The sequence below is a fragment of the Cibotium barometz genome, chromosome 50 (assembly GCF_041138505.1).
Source record: "Cibotium barometz isolate CiBa-2024 chromosome 50, ASM4113850v1, whole genome shotgun sequence".
Taxonomy (NCBI): Eukaryota; Viridiplantae; Streptophyta; class Polypodiopsida; order Cyatheales; family Cibotiaceae; genus Cibotium; species Cibotium barometz.
The window spans coordinates 20,288,515-20,304,132 of NC_141095.1; the positions used below are offsets into that span (position 1 = coordinate 20,288,515).

The following is a 15,618-nucleotide window of genomic DNA, read 5'->3' on the forward strand; positions in this document are numbered from 1 at the left end:
CGGCGACAGGGGCTCTCCCCTGCCTTTCTTAGGGACTTCTGGCAGCGCCTTTGGGCCAGCTTCCGGCCCCGGAAGGTGACGCTGTTTCTCTGGCTCACAGCGCATAGAGGACTGGCTGTGGGGGCTTGGCTAGCTTTCGGCAGTCACCCAGCGTCCTGCCCTCGGTGCGGCCATGCACAGGAGTCGCAGCGGCACTGCTTATGGGATTGCCCACAGGCACAGCAGGTCTCGCAGCGCGCTCTCAGGATGGTTTTTGCAGGCTCACCAGGTGAGATGCTGGTGACGTGGGGTGCGGTGGCTTGGGCCACGGACAGCGGCCCGGCCCTTGGATATGAGGACGTCCCTGGCAGTGCGACCATCCAGGTCTCTGACAGGGCGATGGCGGTGGTCCCAACGCCAGACTTCTCTTCGGCAGCCCCTCAGGAGGGGGTCGGGCACAGATGGGAGATGATCAGCAGCATGACGGCTTGGCACATTTGGAGAGCTCGATGCAGGGAGGCCATTGACCGCCAGGCGACTCCACCGGCGGAGGTCATACAGGCCCTCTGGGTGGACATCATTCACACCTTGAGAGGACACTGGGGGGAAACTCCAGGGCGACTCGGATCGCATGAGAGGGCGCCGCAAGGCTTTCCTCCGCACTTGGCAGCCTGGCCCTTTCCTCACCGCGAGGAGCGAGGATGTCACTTGGCACTATAGGCCTCCAGTTTGGCTTTTCTCACCTCTCACATGTACTACTAGGTAGCCCCCCCCAGAGAGCGGCCAGCCACGGGGGTGGAGCTCAGGTGTTCACTGTGTTTTTTATCCCTCCTTGCGAGGTGAGCTTTGTAGCCTTATGGCGTTTTCTCATTAACTAATAGAAGGATCGTTTTTCCGGGGAAAAAAAAAATGTCCCACATCCCTCATCATGGTTTTTGACAATTGAACCATTTGTAGTGCATTCTATAATTATCTTTGCATGTCTCTATGCAATATACCTATGCTCATTAATGCTTTTGCGTACCCTCTATGAAGCTGACAAGCTTGATACGCGAGCTCAAAATACAATCACTTGGTAGCCTCAAAGCACAATCACTTGGGTATTGAGATGGAGGTTAGATTTTCTTGTTTGAAATAGTTGAGACGTTTACTTTCAATAATTTGTCTTTATAGTAAGATTAATTTGCATGTTATATTATAGGAACTATGCAAATTTAATCAAGACGATAATGGTAAATGGTGGCGATATTGCCTTGCCTCCCAAGAATGCATAGATAAAAGCCAACGCTTTGAGAAAAGAGCGGACATGAAACGCCATCTCGAAATAAAACATAAATGCGCAAATGTAGTAGTTCCGTCTCTTCCAATGGGCCGACCCAAAGCCATCGAGAGACCTCCTAAACCGGTTTCTCATAGATCTTGTCTCCAAAGCAAGACACGCTTTCTTGATATCAACTTAAAATATAAAAATGCTAGAAAGGCACATGAAAGAGCCAAAAAAGCGGACGCTGAATGGAAGTGGGAGCGTCGTTTACCCAAAGAGAAGAAGAAGGAATCAAAAGAGCTTTGGATACAAAATTTTGTTAAAGAGAAGATGACGCAATGGGAATCAAGGAGTTCATCGCGCAAGAAGTTAATACTTGATCGGATTGCAGATGGGTACGAAAAATCGGTAGGTTTATCACACACATTAGTTTGTGTTTAAAATAAACTACTTGTGTAAATTTTAACACACGTATATAATATGATAGAGATGTAAATGCACTACGAATGAAGATGCGGCTGAGAATAAAGAGGGGTCAATACCTCGACAGTCCAAAGAAGAGCAAGACACGCCTGTAAGTCAATGGATGTCACCATTGCTCTCTTGTCTCTCTTTATGCAATCGGTATATATGTTAACTTTGTTGTCCTAAAATTATAGCTTGCGGGTACAAGCGAAGTTATGCATCCACCATTGGCTCCTCAAAAGCTAAGGCTTAAAAGGAAGCGTGCTCCAAAGGCACCTTTCCCATCTCATCCTCATCGATCAAAAAAGGATATTATACATGATTGTCGCCAGGTACCTATAACTATGTTTTTAATGTACACATATTAGTTAGAAGTTACATATGATTTATGTTGTATATGATTGTTACCAGCTTGTTTTTAATAATGACAATTCTCAAAAGCGTGATATTCATGTGGACATAGAAGTCCACTCTGGCACCTTTGACTGTAAAAGTCCTGTACCTCCAAGTCCAACAGCTATGGTGAGGAGGTTTGCTATCTATATTGTTAAATATCTTCTAATATTCAAGTTATGGTTTAGACGCCAGGTCTCATTATATTACAATGGTTCTTTCAGTAGGGGAGTAGTATTTCACATGAAGTCTACTCGCTTCAAGTTGACTGTGGATCTACATGCCTCAATTAATAGTGATACAATTAATGTAGAGGCATCGACAAATACTATGAATGTATTTGCATTGTAAGTATCTAATGTGCTTGATAGATATTAATATTATGAATGCATTTGCGTTGTAAGTATCTAATGTAAGTATTAATATTATGGCATAGATGGATGGAGCATACATGACCTATCAATGTGCTTGATCGTATATGGTTTGTGGATAGTCTATGGCTAGCATTTCTTCGTCGAAAAAAAGCAAATGAGAGTACCATGACGAATTTTTTTGGCACGCCCGATCTTGGGCGTAACATCTTTACCTTCTTTCCCGTCGTGGATAGGTAATGTGTTATATACCCTCAAGTAGGTTAGTACTAGAATTATTTTTCTAACAAATTGATATTTTTAGGTCGCATTGGACTCTTATTGTTCTCTATAATCCTCACCGTATGCGACTTCCGAGTCTACCACGAAAACACTCATGTATTTTGTTTTTTGACTCCCTTGGTATGCGTTCATCGCATAAGTATCATGATGATTTATACAGGTATGTTATCATAATTGTAAGAATTCACATAGAACTAAAGATTGCATGTGTATTTATGGATTTGTGAAGATTCGTTTTCTTCTAGGACACTTGGCTATTTTGCGAGTCATTGCAGTGATCCAATAGTCAAGACAGAGCTATTGAATCCGGCAAACGATATAGAATGTGAGTCCATCGAGGTAAAGTATCACTTCATAAGGATTATAATTGTTGAACATAAAGATCTATGTTTAGGGTTCTATGGTTGGTTGTGATATAGATTCCACAACAACTGACTCATTATGATTGCGGGTATTATGCTATGGCGTGTATGTGGTTTCTCATCGAGGGGGGGTTGAGAGGAAGTCCACCTAAAACTTGGGTAAGTTGCATGACCTTAGTTGCACCATGTAAGGTGTTTTTTGTATTACAATGACAAGACGTCCAAAGGTCTAATGTGTTTGTTTTTGCAGCTTTCATCTCAATGGTTTCAAAATGACGACGTGGTTCTTTTGAAGAAGAATCTTTATGAGTGGATGACGAATGCGATAGGAACATTGTCGATGTCATCTCCATGAGTTTGGACTTGACAAGTTCTATTGCTCTTCACATTTTGGATATGGTGACATTTTTTTGGTTATGGATATGATTATGGTTAGAGTTATGTCAATGATTATGGTTTTGATTTCATCCATGTCCTCTATGAACCTAATACAAAAAGATATAACATGAAGTGAAGTACCTTAAGAGCAAATGGAGATAAAAGGCTCCATTGTTGTGATTCACATTAACCCCATGGAGATTGATGAAACATGAAAGCAAAGGAATGGAAAAGGAAGTCATCAAAAAAGATTTTGTTTTTTGACTATAAATATTAATCTCGGGATCCCGAGATTAACTGTTTTCCCCGAGATTAATTTGGTAGTTGGTATCATTTACTCAATGAAGGTACTAAATTTAATGTGAATATTCTCTTAAGAGAATAATATCTTACAAATAATTTGAACTTTTAACGATGACAACCACATTCTCTCCCCGCTATTCCACGTCGTCCAAGATTAATCTCAGGATAAAAAATTAATTTTTTATCCCGAGATTAATTTTTCGGATCAACGATCTCGATTAGCCGACGGGGCCGCCTTTTCATAGGGACCCTTGATCCCATGCCTCCCATCCCCTGTGACTTATAGAGGAGGGTAGTTTGCCATAATCATTGACATAACTCTAACCATAATCATATCCATAACCAAAAAAATGTCACCATATCCAAAATGTGAAGAGCAATAGAACTTGTCAAGTCCAAACTCATGGAGATGACATCGACAATGTTCCTATCGCATTCGTCATCCACTCATAAAGATTCTTCTTCAAAAGAACCACGTCGTCATTTTGAAACCATTGAGATGAAAGCTACAAAAACAAACACATTAGACCTATGGACGTCTTGTCATTGTAATACAAAAAAACACCTTACATGGTGCAACTAAGGTCATGCAACTTACCTAAGTTTTAGGTGGACTTCCTCTCAACCCCCCCTCGATGAGAAACCACATACACGCCATAGCATAATACCCGCAATCATAATGAGTCAGTTGTTGTGGAATCTATATCACAACCAACCATAGAACCCTAAACATAGATCTTTATGTTCAACAATTATAATCCTTATGAAGTGATACTTTACCTCAATGGACTCACATCCTATATCGTTTGCCGGATTCAATAGCTCTGTCTTGACTATTGGATCACTGCAATGACTCGCAAAATAGCCAAGTGTCCTAGAAGAAAACGAATCTTCATAAATCCATAAATACACATGCAATCTTTAGTTCTATGTGAATCCTTACAATTATGATAACATACCTGTATAAATCATCATGATACTTATGCGATGAACGCATACCAAGGGAGTCAAAAAACAAAATACATGAGCGTTTTCGTGGTAGACTCGGAAGTCGCGTACGGTGAGGATTATAGAGAACAATAAGAGTCCAATGCGAGCTAAAAACATCAATTTGTTAGAAAAATAATTCTAGTACTAACCTACTTGAGGGTATATAACACATTACCTATCCACGACGGGAAAGAAGGTAAAGATGTTACGCCCAAGATCGAGCGTGCCAAAAAAATTCGTCATGGTACTCTCCTTTGCTTTTTTTCGACGAAGAAATGCTAGCCATAGACTATCCACAAACCATATACGATCAAGCACATTGGTAGGTAATGTATGCTCCATCCATCTATGCCATAATATTAATACTTACATTAGATACTTACAACGCAAATGCATTCATAATATTAATATCTATCAAGCACATTAGATACTTACAATGCAAATACATTCATAGTATTTGTCGATGCCTCTACATTAATTGTATCACTATTAATTGAGGCATGTAGATCCACAGTCAACTTGAAGCGAGTAGACTTCATGTGAAATACTACTCCCCCACTGAAAGAACCATTGTAATATAATGAGACCTGGCGTCTAAACCATAACTTGAATATTAGAAGATATTTAACAATATAGATAGCAAACCTCCTCACCATAGCTGTTGGACTTGGAGGTACAGGACTTTTACAGTCAAAGGTGCCAGAGTGGACTTCTATGTCCACATGAATATCACGCTTTTGAGAATTGTCATTATTAAAAACAAGCTGGTAACAATCATATACAACATAAATCATATGTAACTTCTAACTAATATGTGTACATTAAAAACATAGTTATAGGTACCTGGCGACAATCATGTATAATATCCTTTTTTGATCGATGAGGATGAGATGGGAAAGGTGCCTCTGGAGCACGCTTCCTTTTAATCCTTAGCTTTTGAGGACCCAATGGTGGATGCATAACTTCGCTTGTACCCGCAAGCTATAATTTTAGGACAACAAAGTTAACATATATACCGATTGCATAAAGAGAGACAAGAGAGCAATGGTGACATCCATTGACTTACAGGCGTGTCTTGCTCTTCTTTGGACTGTCGAGGTATTGACCCCTCTTTATTCTCAGCTGCATCTTCATTCGTAGTGCATTTACGTCTCTATCATATACAATACGTGTGTTAAAATTTACACAAGTAGTTTATTTTAAACACAAACTAATGTGTGTGATAAACCTACCGATTTTTCGTACCCATCTGCAATCCGATCAAGTATTAACTTCTTGCACGATGAACTCCTTGATTCCCATTGCGTCATCTTCTCTTTAACAAAATTTTGTATCCAAAGCTCTTTTGATTCCTTCTTCTTCTCTTTGAGCAAACGACGCTCCCACCTCCGTTCAGCGTCCGCTTTTTTGGCTCTTTCATGTGCCTTTCTAGCATTTTTATATTTTAAGTTGACATCAAGAAAGCGTGTCTTGCTTTGGAGACAAGATCTATGAGAAACCGGTTTAGAAGGTCTCTCGATGGCTTTGGGTCGGCCCATTGGAAGAGACGGAACTACTACATTTGCGCATTTATGTTTTATTTCGAGATGGCGTTTCATATCCGCTCTTTTCTCAAAGCGTTAGCTTTTATCTATGCATTCTTGGGAGGCAAGGCAATATCGCCACCATTTACCATTATCGTCTTGATCAAATTTGCATAGTTCCTATAATATAACATGCAAATTAATCTTACTATAAAGACATTATTGAAAGTAAACGTCTCAACTATTTCAAACAAGAAAATCTAACCTCCATCTCAATACCCAAGTGATTGTGCTTTGAGGCTACTAAGTGATTGTATTTTGAGCTCGCGTGTCAAGCTTGTCAGCTTCATAGAGGGTACGCAAAAGCATTAATGAGCATAGGTATATTGCATAGAGACATGCAAAGATAATTATAGAATGCACTACAAATGGTTCAATTGTCAAAAACCATGATGAGGGATGTGGGACATTAGGTAAGCCCACCTACAAATATATATTGCCATTGTTGCTAGAGACCCACCTACGTATTGCCATTATTACTTCGATGACAACATATATGTTGACAAGACATGATGACAACATCCTTCACATATATGTGGACAAGACATGAGGACAACATCCTTCACATAGGGTAATCGCATTACATATTTAATCACATAGGGTAATCGCATTACATATTTAATCACACATTGAGTACTAGAAACAAGAATATCATGCATTGGAAGGACAGATTTTAGATGATCATGTAAGAGCACTTACATATTCAATCACAAATTAATCCGTCCGTGCGCAAATTAATCTTTCTTCCTTGCTTCGGTCTTGCTTCCACGGCCCTATATGCATGCATCATGAGAAGATAAGAGAGAAACTCTTGATACACATGCTCATTTGCTTAGCCCTTTCAAGAAGTTATATACAAGAAATTTATCAACAAGTATAGATACTTGCTCACGGATAATTAAAACTTGGCAATTTCATAAAGAGTGTTTATTGAGAGAGTAACCCTAATGAGTTACATTTAGTGATTAATCTCTCTAGTTGTATAAGAGAGAAAAAAAAAAGAGATAAGAGAGACTATAGTTTCCAAGCTCCAAACAAGAATGGACTGCCCACAGACAAACATTTTTAAGAAAACTAGACAAAGAGAGAGAGAGAGAGAGAGAGAGAGAGAGAGAGCAAGCTCCAGTAGAAGGAAGTTCCCGCTGCCCAAGTGCTCTATTCTCGTGCACACAACGCGAACTAAGCTTGTTTTCTTCTTTCTCTCTTTTTCGAATTGTTTTCCAGAGGCTGCAACTCCCTCTCTCTCGCTCTCTCCCTGTGAATGGAAGCCAGAGCGCACACTCCTATTCTCTCTCTCTCTCTCTCTCTCTCTCTCTCTCTCTCTCTCTCTCTGTGTCGAATTGGGTAGCATGAAGAGCTCTCTCTCTCTCTCTCTCTCTCTCTCTCTCTCTCTCTCTCTCTCTCTCTCTCTGTGTCGCTTTGACTCCTTCTCTGTCCACCTAGCCTATGGAGCTGCCAATAAATAAAAGGGGGATCTCTCATCACAATAGAGTGAGGCAAGGATTGCGGCAGAACAACCTTATGCGAGCAATGCTTTGGTGGGCACGTATGGATCTTGTGAATGCCTCGTGACTAAGAGACTAAGCGTCACAAGGGCTATGCGTTTGCGGAGTTCACCACAGAGAAGAGTGCATTATATGCCATGCAAATGGGCCTGGTGGGAACCTATCATCTTCTGCTCTACCCCATCTCCTCTGTACTATCGTTAGCACTATGGTTATAAACCCACATGTGAGCAACGCAAGTATTGTGTGCGCTGCCTAGCATCCACAAAAACTAAATTTCTACGAGAGTACAGAGTACAATTACCTGCTTTGCAACAATCTCAAAATGGAAGAAGGCCTAAAAAAAGAGAGAGAGAGAGAGAGAGAGAGAGGGAGAGAGAGAGACCACAGGCAAAACCTGGATTAAGGTGGCTATTTGAACCTCCTGCGCGAGTGTTCTTCACGGCCCTACACTGCGCTCGACTATTACCAGCCCGGCCAGCCGCTTCACGGCCCTACAGTGCACCTCTGTTCGTCATCTCGTCTCCCCTCCCCCGTAGCCTCTGTTCGTCATCTTCAAATCTCCCCTTTTCCCATTCAGGCGGGCGCCCACCCAGCCAGCGTCCGATCTCCCGAGATTAAAAGCTAATCATCGGCTCACATTAAAAGGCGCCCCCCCTTTCTCTATATGCCCTTGATCCCATGCCTCCCATCCCGTGTGACTTATAGGGGAGGGGCTGGTATAGCTGGTACAATGGCTGGTACAACCAGTACAATGGATAGTAGTACAAGTACAATGGTTGGAAATCATAATAAAATGATTAAATACCCTTGCCTTCATTATTTCTTCGCGATGAAAGCCTCCAAAACAGTCCCCAACAGCCGGCATACTTCATGGACAGCCAACAGCCTTCAAGAGAGAGAGAAAGAGAGTAGCGCAGCCTGTAACGGTGGTAGAGGCTCGTGCGCAGCAAGAGAGCCTCCTTCAAATGAAGAGAGAAGGCTCCAATTTATAGATTTGGGCCTCCCATGAGCTAAAATGGCAAGAGAAGGCTATAATGACGAGTGTGAGGCCACTTGTCTTGCTTTGATCCACTTTCTTACCACATGTCCCATTCTAAGAGATGGGTTCTCCCATAATCTTTATCTCTAAAAATATCCCAAATGGTAGCCCATTTGTCATAGGTACTTAGGTAACTCTTGGTATCTACTCAATTCCATACGTAATGACGCGAACAGAATTTCCATTGGAGTCGGACCGAAAATAGCAACTCTCCTAAATTTTAGGAGTGTGATCCTTTGAATTCTAGGATAATCCCCCATTCCCAAAGCTTGTTCTTTCCGAATATTTGGACGTCCTAGAGTCCACCATACCTCTTTCATACTAGGAAATGTCTAAGCTAGTATCTTGTTTTGAGAGTTGGTTGGCTTGTTACTACAGAAGAAGCAAAATTGGAAGAACAAATCTTCCATTATGCGTGACAGTAACGGGGCTTTTGTTGCCCAAGGCAAGGGCAAGGGAAAAGCCAAAATGGGGGATGCCTAATTCGTGGCTCTTGCCCGATGGTACGTGGCCCTTGCCCGACCATGATAATTGGCTAATTGTTGGAAGGGGAAATCGGCTCCACCCCGGGTGTGTACGAAAAAAAAAAAGGAAAAAGCCAAAAGCAATTTTCAGCCAAAGGGTGATTTGGGATAGCCTTCACAAAAGGCTAAAAATGATGCAGGCAAGCCCAAGAAAAAGGGCAAATGTCACTACTGCAAAAAGCCGGGCCACTATTTGAATGAGTACAGACAGCGGCTTGCAAAGGAGAAGAAAAAGGAAAGCAGCATGGCGGTAGATTCTTCTTCATCACTTGCAACTAAAGATGATGCATCAGTAAATCTTGTGCAGGATGAGTGGACTTTTCTTACTTGCAGTTATGATGCATCATTAGAGCATAGGTCTCTCAGTGTCAATGAAAGACACGACACATGGTACTTTGACAATGGTGCTTCTAAACACATTACCTCAAAGAGGAATTTGTTTAAGAAGCTTATGGTTGCCCTTGAAGACAAACGAGTAACATGTGCAAACAATTCTTCTTATCCAGTTCAGGGTGTTGGTGAAGTGATCCTCACAACAGCAAAGATGGTGGACTTGTGTCTTCCGCATGTATTGTATGTGCCTGGGATTAAGAAGAATTTGTTGTCTGTCTCCTCTTTTGCTAAAACAGGATATGCAGTGAACTTTGAGGACAACATGTGCACAGTCAAAGACCGTGAAGGTGGCTATGCATTAGTCACTTCCAGCACATTGTACCATGGGTTATATCAGCTTGACAAGAGAGACCATGATGCTCATGTGGTTACCACTATTACACATGCCATGCAAGAGACAGAATTGTGGCATCCCCCTTCTTGATCCATCTTTTGGGAATGCATTTTTGTGCATCTTACCCAATATGCACCCTTAACATACATGTTTTGGTGACAATTCTACATGAGGCATGTCCTGTACCATTTGATGCCTTTGCAATAACATAAAACTGCCATAATTCACATGCCCAAACCTAGGTGTATCCCTTGAAAGCAAAATCTGAGGTATTTGCATGTTTTCAGCATTTTGTGGCACAAGCTGAAAATCAAACAAGTTGCAAAGTGCAAACCCTCCGTACATATCGAGGGGGGGAATACATGTTCATTGTTTTCAAAGCTTTATGGCAGAAAAGAGCATAAAGCATCAATGCACGATGCCATATTCTCCTTAGCAAAATGGTATTGCTAAGAGAAAGAACAAGTCATTCATGGAAATGGCTAGGTGCATGGTTAAAGGCAAAGGCTTGCCTCACAAATTCTGGATGGAGTCAATTATGTGTGCTACACATGTGTTGAATAGATGTCCTACCAAAGCATTGAAAATCATCACGCCATATGAGCATAGTAGCAGGGGAACGCCGTTTCCACCCCAACCACAAGGTATTCATTGCTTAAAAGCTTCAGTACCTTTGTGATTTTGTGGGAAGCATAAAGAAGAGAGAGGGGGCAAAAAAACACACACCAGCATCTTGTTCACAAAGGTACATAAAATTTGGGGCTTTCTTTTGCATCTTTCTTTTTTGGCAAATTCAAAGCTTATGTGCTGCATTTTTTGGGAAAAACTGTGAAGTGGAAGCATCCATAGGCACTCAAGTACAAGTGCACACTCTAGGCACTCACGTTCTGGTGCATGTTTCTAGGAGCCTAGTTTTGCTCACTCAAGTATACAGTTTGTTCCTTGTTACCTTAGATTCTAAATTTCGACAAATCCCAGTCTTGTGTACACATTCTAGTCATCATACAGTATATTCTAAAAGCATATAGGGTGCATCAAGGGTTCTCTTCCAGGGGGACTTTCCTGTTTTGAGTGCACATAGTTTGCTTTGAGGAATCCAACATTGTGAAGATAGATGGCACTGAGAGGATCTGATATTTTTGGGTATATGGCCACCAAGGGTAGACTTAATGGCTCTAATTATTCACTGTGGAGCTTTATGATGAAAAGCTTGTTGATAGCAACGAGGTCATGGAAGACTGCCACTGGGGATGAACCCCCTCCTCCCTAAACGGCACTATCCACAGCAGGTGGTGCTAGAACAGTTGCTCGAGTGGTTGTTGAAATTCCAAAGGGTCCTCCTCTTCTATTGAAGGACAATGCAGGTGGGATTCTCGTGATGCCCAGGTGATGTCCATGATCGCTCTCTTGGTCAAGCGGTCTATCATACCTCACATTCGATCTTGCAATTTTGCTAGAGCTACTTGGGTGGTCCTCGGGACCATGTTCCAGTCTTGTAATGAAGCACGGGTGATATACCTGATGTGGAAGCTAGACAACTTGACCATGAACGAGGCTAATTCCATTGTAGATCACCTTACCAAGGTAACAGACCTAAAAGCACAGCCGTCGAATATAGATGAGCTAGTTGATAACAAAAAATTGGTCACCAACATTCTTAATTCCTTATGTGAGTCCTAAAAGTTTTCATACTTCTCTAAATCTCTCTATGAGAGATTTAGAGAGGAGGCAGCAATCCTATATCCTTTGAGGAGCTAGTTGGATTACTTCTCCATGAGGAACAAACAAGGAAGAACAGATCCACGGGTGATGCAAGAAGAGCAAATCAAGCCTCCTTCTCTAGGAACAAAGGCAAAAGTGGACTTGTCACAGGGTGACACCAAGAAGAAGAAAGGAAAGTGTCATTGTTACGACAAGCCAAGGCACTACATCGAAGAGTGTCAGAAGAGACTTGTGAAGCTGAGAGCTAATGAAGACTGCAAACTCTGCTCCTGCTACCTCCGACAACAAAAAGCAAACCTAGTCAATGATGACTAGGCTTTCTAGCCACACTATCACTATGGGGATATACATTTGGGTAGCCAAATCGTCATATTCATCTACGTTCCTCAGTGTTGGACTTCACATAGCATTTTTCTATAGGCGAAGTGCTAGCCAGGAGTGTCCAGTAGGTCACAAGGTTGTGATTTGACGTCTTCATTTTCAGCCACATCTTTTACTTAAATTTCACGTATACATGCCTACAAAGATACACGCCTAGCCCCTTCTCCACACACGTCATCAGTCATCACTGTGAGTTTACTCCCTAGCTTCTACTAGCATACAGCCTCTGTCTTAGATCAATAATCGAAGCTCCCTTCACAAGAGCACATAGGTGTGGGGCTTTGACATCTATTTATCACTTCAGTAATACAATATTCTTCTCTATCTCTATTATTGTGCAATTTGAGTTTTAAAGTTTAGTACTCTGAAAGATCCTACTTCTTGTGAGTGTGCTCTTGAATACACCGCATGTTGTATCCTCTTACAATACAATGGGCAGCTGTTGACGTGGCACCCAAATCAGGGTTTCAGCAGAACAACATGGAATCCAAGAATTGATAGCATGAATAGGATGCTTAGGAGATGAAGATCGCATATATGCGTTCAATTTTGCAAACAGGTGAGTATTCGACATTCAACCTCTAGAGAGCGAAAACGAATTTGACCCCTATGCAAGTGACAAGTCAACCAGTGAAATAGGCTCATTAGATAGTAGAAGATGATGATCAGCATAGGGAACACAGATATGGTCTCAGAATTGTAAATGGATGCCTGTAGCTCTTAGTATGAGCAAAAACGATGGGCAGCTTGAGAGTACCAAGAGAAAGTTGACTAACTCTACAAGGAGGGAGAGATACGTGGAGTTTGTCACTAATATACCCCCAGTATGAGGGATAAAACCCTCCGAGAGGTGTATACCTTACACATTCCTCGTCGAGATAGATATGAAAGAATCTATCTCCCCTCGTGGGAACTCGAGCACCTGTAGAGGCCCTTTTGGCCTATTCTTGGGGAAGCCATACAGGGCAGAAAGAAGCCTTCGGATAGCAATAAGATATGCATTCGAAGTGGTATAGCTCAAGAAAGAGGCCCAAAACCAATCCCAACAGCTAGGTAATGAGGTAGAGAGCAAGAGGCAAGAAGTAGAATGAGTAAAACCTGAAAATTGCAAGTGTAGGAGAAGGAAGAATGCAGTTGGGTAGACTCTTAACAAGTGTCCCCCCATGTCTATCCAAACATGGTGCTTGACAAGTGCCCCTCTTGATTGTCCAACTAAGTAGTTGACATGTGGTGGACCGTGGACTGCCCAAACTCAAGCACATGGCCTCTAATTGGGACAGCCCACACTCCATTAATGATGGGACGCACAACTTATGAGTTTTCCTCTATTTTTTTTCACTCAACTATGCATACATAACATAACTTTTCAAAGTTTTAGCCTATCCTACTTAAAATTCATAATTTAAAATGACATTTTTTAGAATTCCATTAGTTTTGTTTGCTAACGTGGCGTTCCCCGTTCCTATTCCAAGCGTTCAAAACGTTCCCGTTCCCAAGGGCCAAAACGTTCCCCCGTTCCCATTTCCTTAGTAACTATGGCACACATACGCCCATGGGTTTCCACATATCCATGATATTGGGACATTCACGTGCATTAAATCCACACAACGTCTATGCCAAAAATGCAAGTTCACACATGCAAAGCATATGCCAAACAACATGCTCATGCACAATGCAATTATACTTCGGAATCCAAATAATGCACCCATCTTCAACTATCGTGGACCTATAATCTAGCTCCTCAAATATGAAACCTTGCCTAGGAGTCTAACCAAATGACGTAGTCATTTAATTCATAAGATTCACATGCACAATTCTCTATATTGGTAGTGAATATATCATGGAAGCAACCTAAACAAGCCCTAAATCAAACTCTAACAATCTGAATCCTAAGCCTTGGTCCCATGTTGCAAAAATCCTAAAGATGTCATAGAAAGCAGTAATTAACCCATCCAAAAATCAAAGCCTAATTACAAGACCCCAAAGCGGTGCTTTTTCCCCAAAATTTATTCTTCTAAAGCAACATGAACCCTAAAAAAGCAACATAAAAAGAAAACCCTAAAAGCAAAATGGCCAAAAAAGAAAAAAAAGGGAAGGGTAGGTTACCCCATGACGTTCACGCAGAGTTGGACGCTGAGCTCGACAAAATGTTCGTGCATCTGGCCAAGGTCAACTGCATTGCCGTGGGAGTAGAGCACGGTCAGGCGCGCAGAAGGGTTTCGGACATAGAGCGCGACGATGGTGTGGCCCCTCTTGGTATTGAGGTAGAGGATGTCCACATTCTCTCGATCGGGGACACCCGTGAGCTTCAGTTTGCCTGTGGCCTGGTCCGTCACCACGCTATAGGAGGGCGGTATGGGCGGGAAGAAGGCGAACCTGGCCACCACAGACGAGAACACTGCCCCCATTTGCTCTTGCACTGTTGCACCGCTCAAATGGTGTCTGTGTCTGTGTCTCTATGTCTGGGGGCTCTGTGTGCGTGCTATCTAAGCTACATCTCTCTCTCTCTCTCTCTCTCTCTCTCTGTGCATCACAAGGGCACTTCCATGTGTGAGGGTATCTGTGGTGCTATGCGCACTCAGCAAAATGAGGGGAACAGATGGCATAAAGGGCCGTCTCGCCATTCTCACACAGTGAGAGTCATCTCACAGGACCTTTCAGAGAGGAAGTTTTTTTTTTAGTTTTTTTTGCATTTGCTCACTTTTTTTCCCCTTTTGTTGCACTTTGAAAAGGTTATAAGATTGTTTTACAATAGTTGAATAATGTATATTTAAAGTATTAATTTGAAGTGATTGCTATGTGAGAATAATCTCAGAAGTAGTTATTTTGGTCGAGTGTAATTGATCACTTGTATTAATAGATAGAGCAAAATGCAGATGGTGGGTCACGCCTAGCACTGTATCTAGACACACTATGGCTTGCCATTGCTCTCTTGGTGGATCGCGCCTAGTACTGTATCTAGACACGCTATGGCTTACCATTATTTTGGTCGAGTGGAATTGATTACTTGTACTAATAGCTAGAGCAAACCATTGCTCTCTCTCTCTCTCACTCTCTCTTGGTGGGTCACGCCTAGTATTGTATCTAGACACGCTATTGCTTGCCATTGCTCTCTCTCTCTCTCTCTCTCTCTCTCTCTCTCACACACACACACACACATATACATGGGTTTTAGTTAAATGTTCTTCACATTCTTCACTATTTTTTTGCTTTTACTATGAAGTAGGTTGTTCAATTTGTGAAAAGGGGTTCGTTCTCTCTTACAAGTTGAAGATTGATATTAATTGGTCTATAATTACCATATCTAAGTTAGGGTCTTAATATTATTCATTGTTTTTAATTTGGTC

General features: G+C 41.8%; 1 protein-coding gene across 2 annotated transcripts in view; it reads right to left on the minus strand.

Annotated features, from left to right (window-relative positions):
* The window catches only part of LOC147609913 (uncharacterized), a 63,028-nt gene extending 48,181 nt beyond the window's left edge, over positions 1 to 14,847 (minus strand). Inside the window, exon 1 of one of the 2 annotated variants that reach the window (XM_086786983.1) lies at positions 14,378 to 14,847. In XM_086786983.1, coding sequence (XP_086643109.1) covers positions 14,378 to 14,679 — 302 coding nt within the window. In that variant the 5' untranslated portion in view covers positions 14,680 to 14,847. The remainder of the gene's footprint in view (positions 1 to 14,377) is intronic. The other variant, XM_086786984.1, reaches the window with a different exon arrangement.
* Between the last annotated feature and the right edge of the window lie 771 nt (positions 14,848 to 15,618).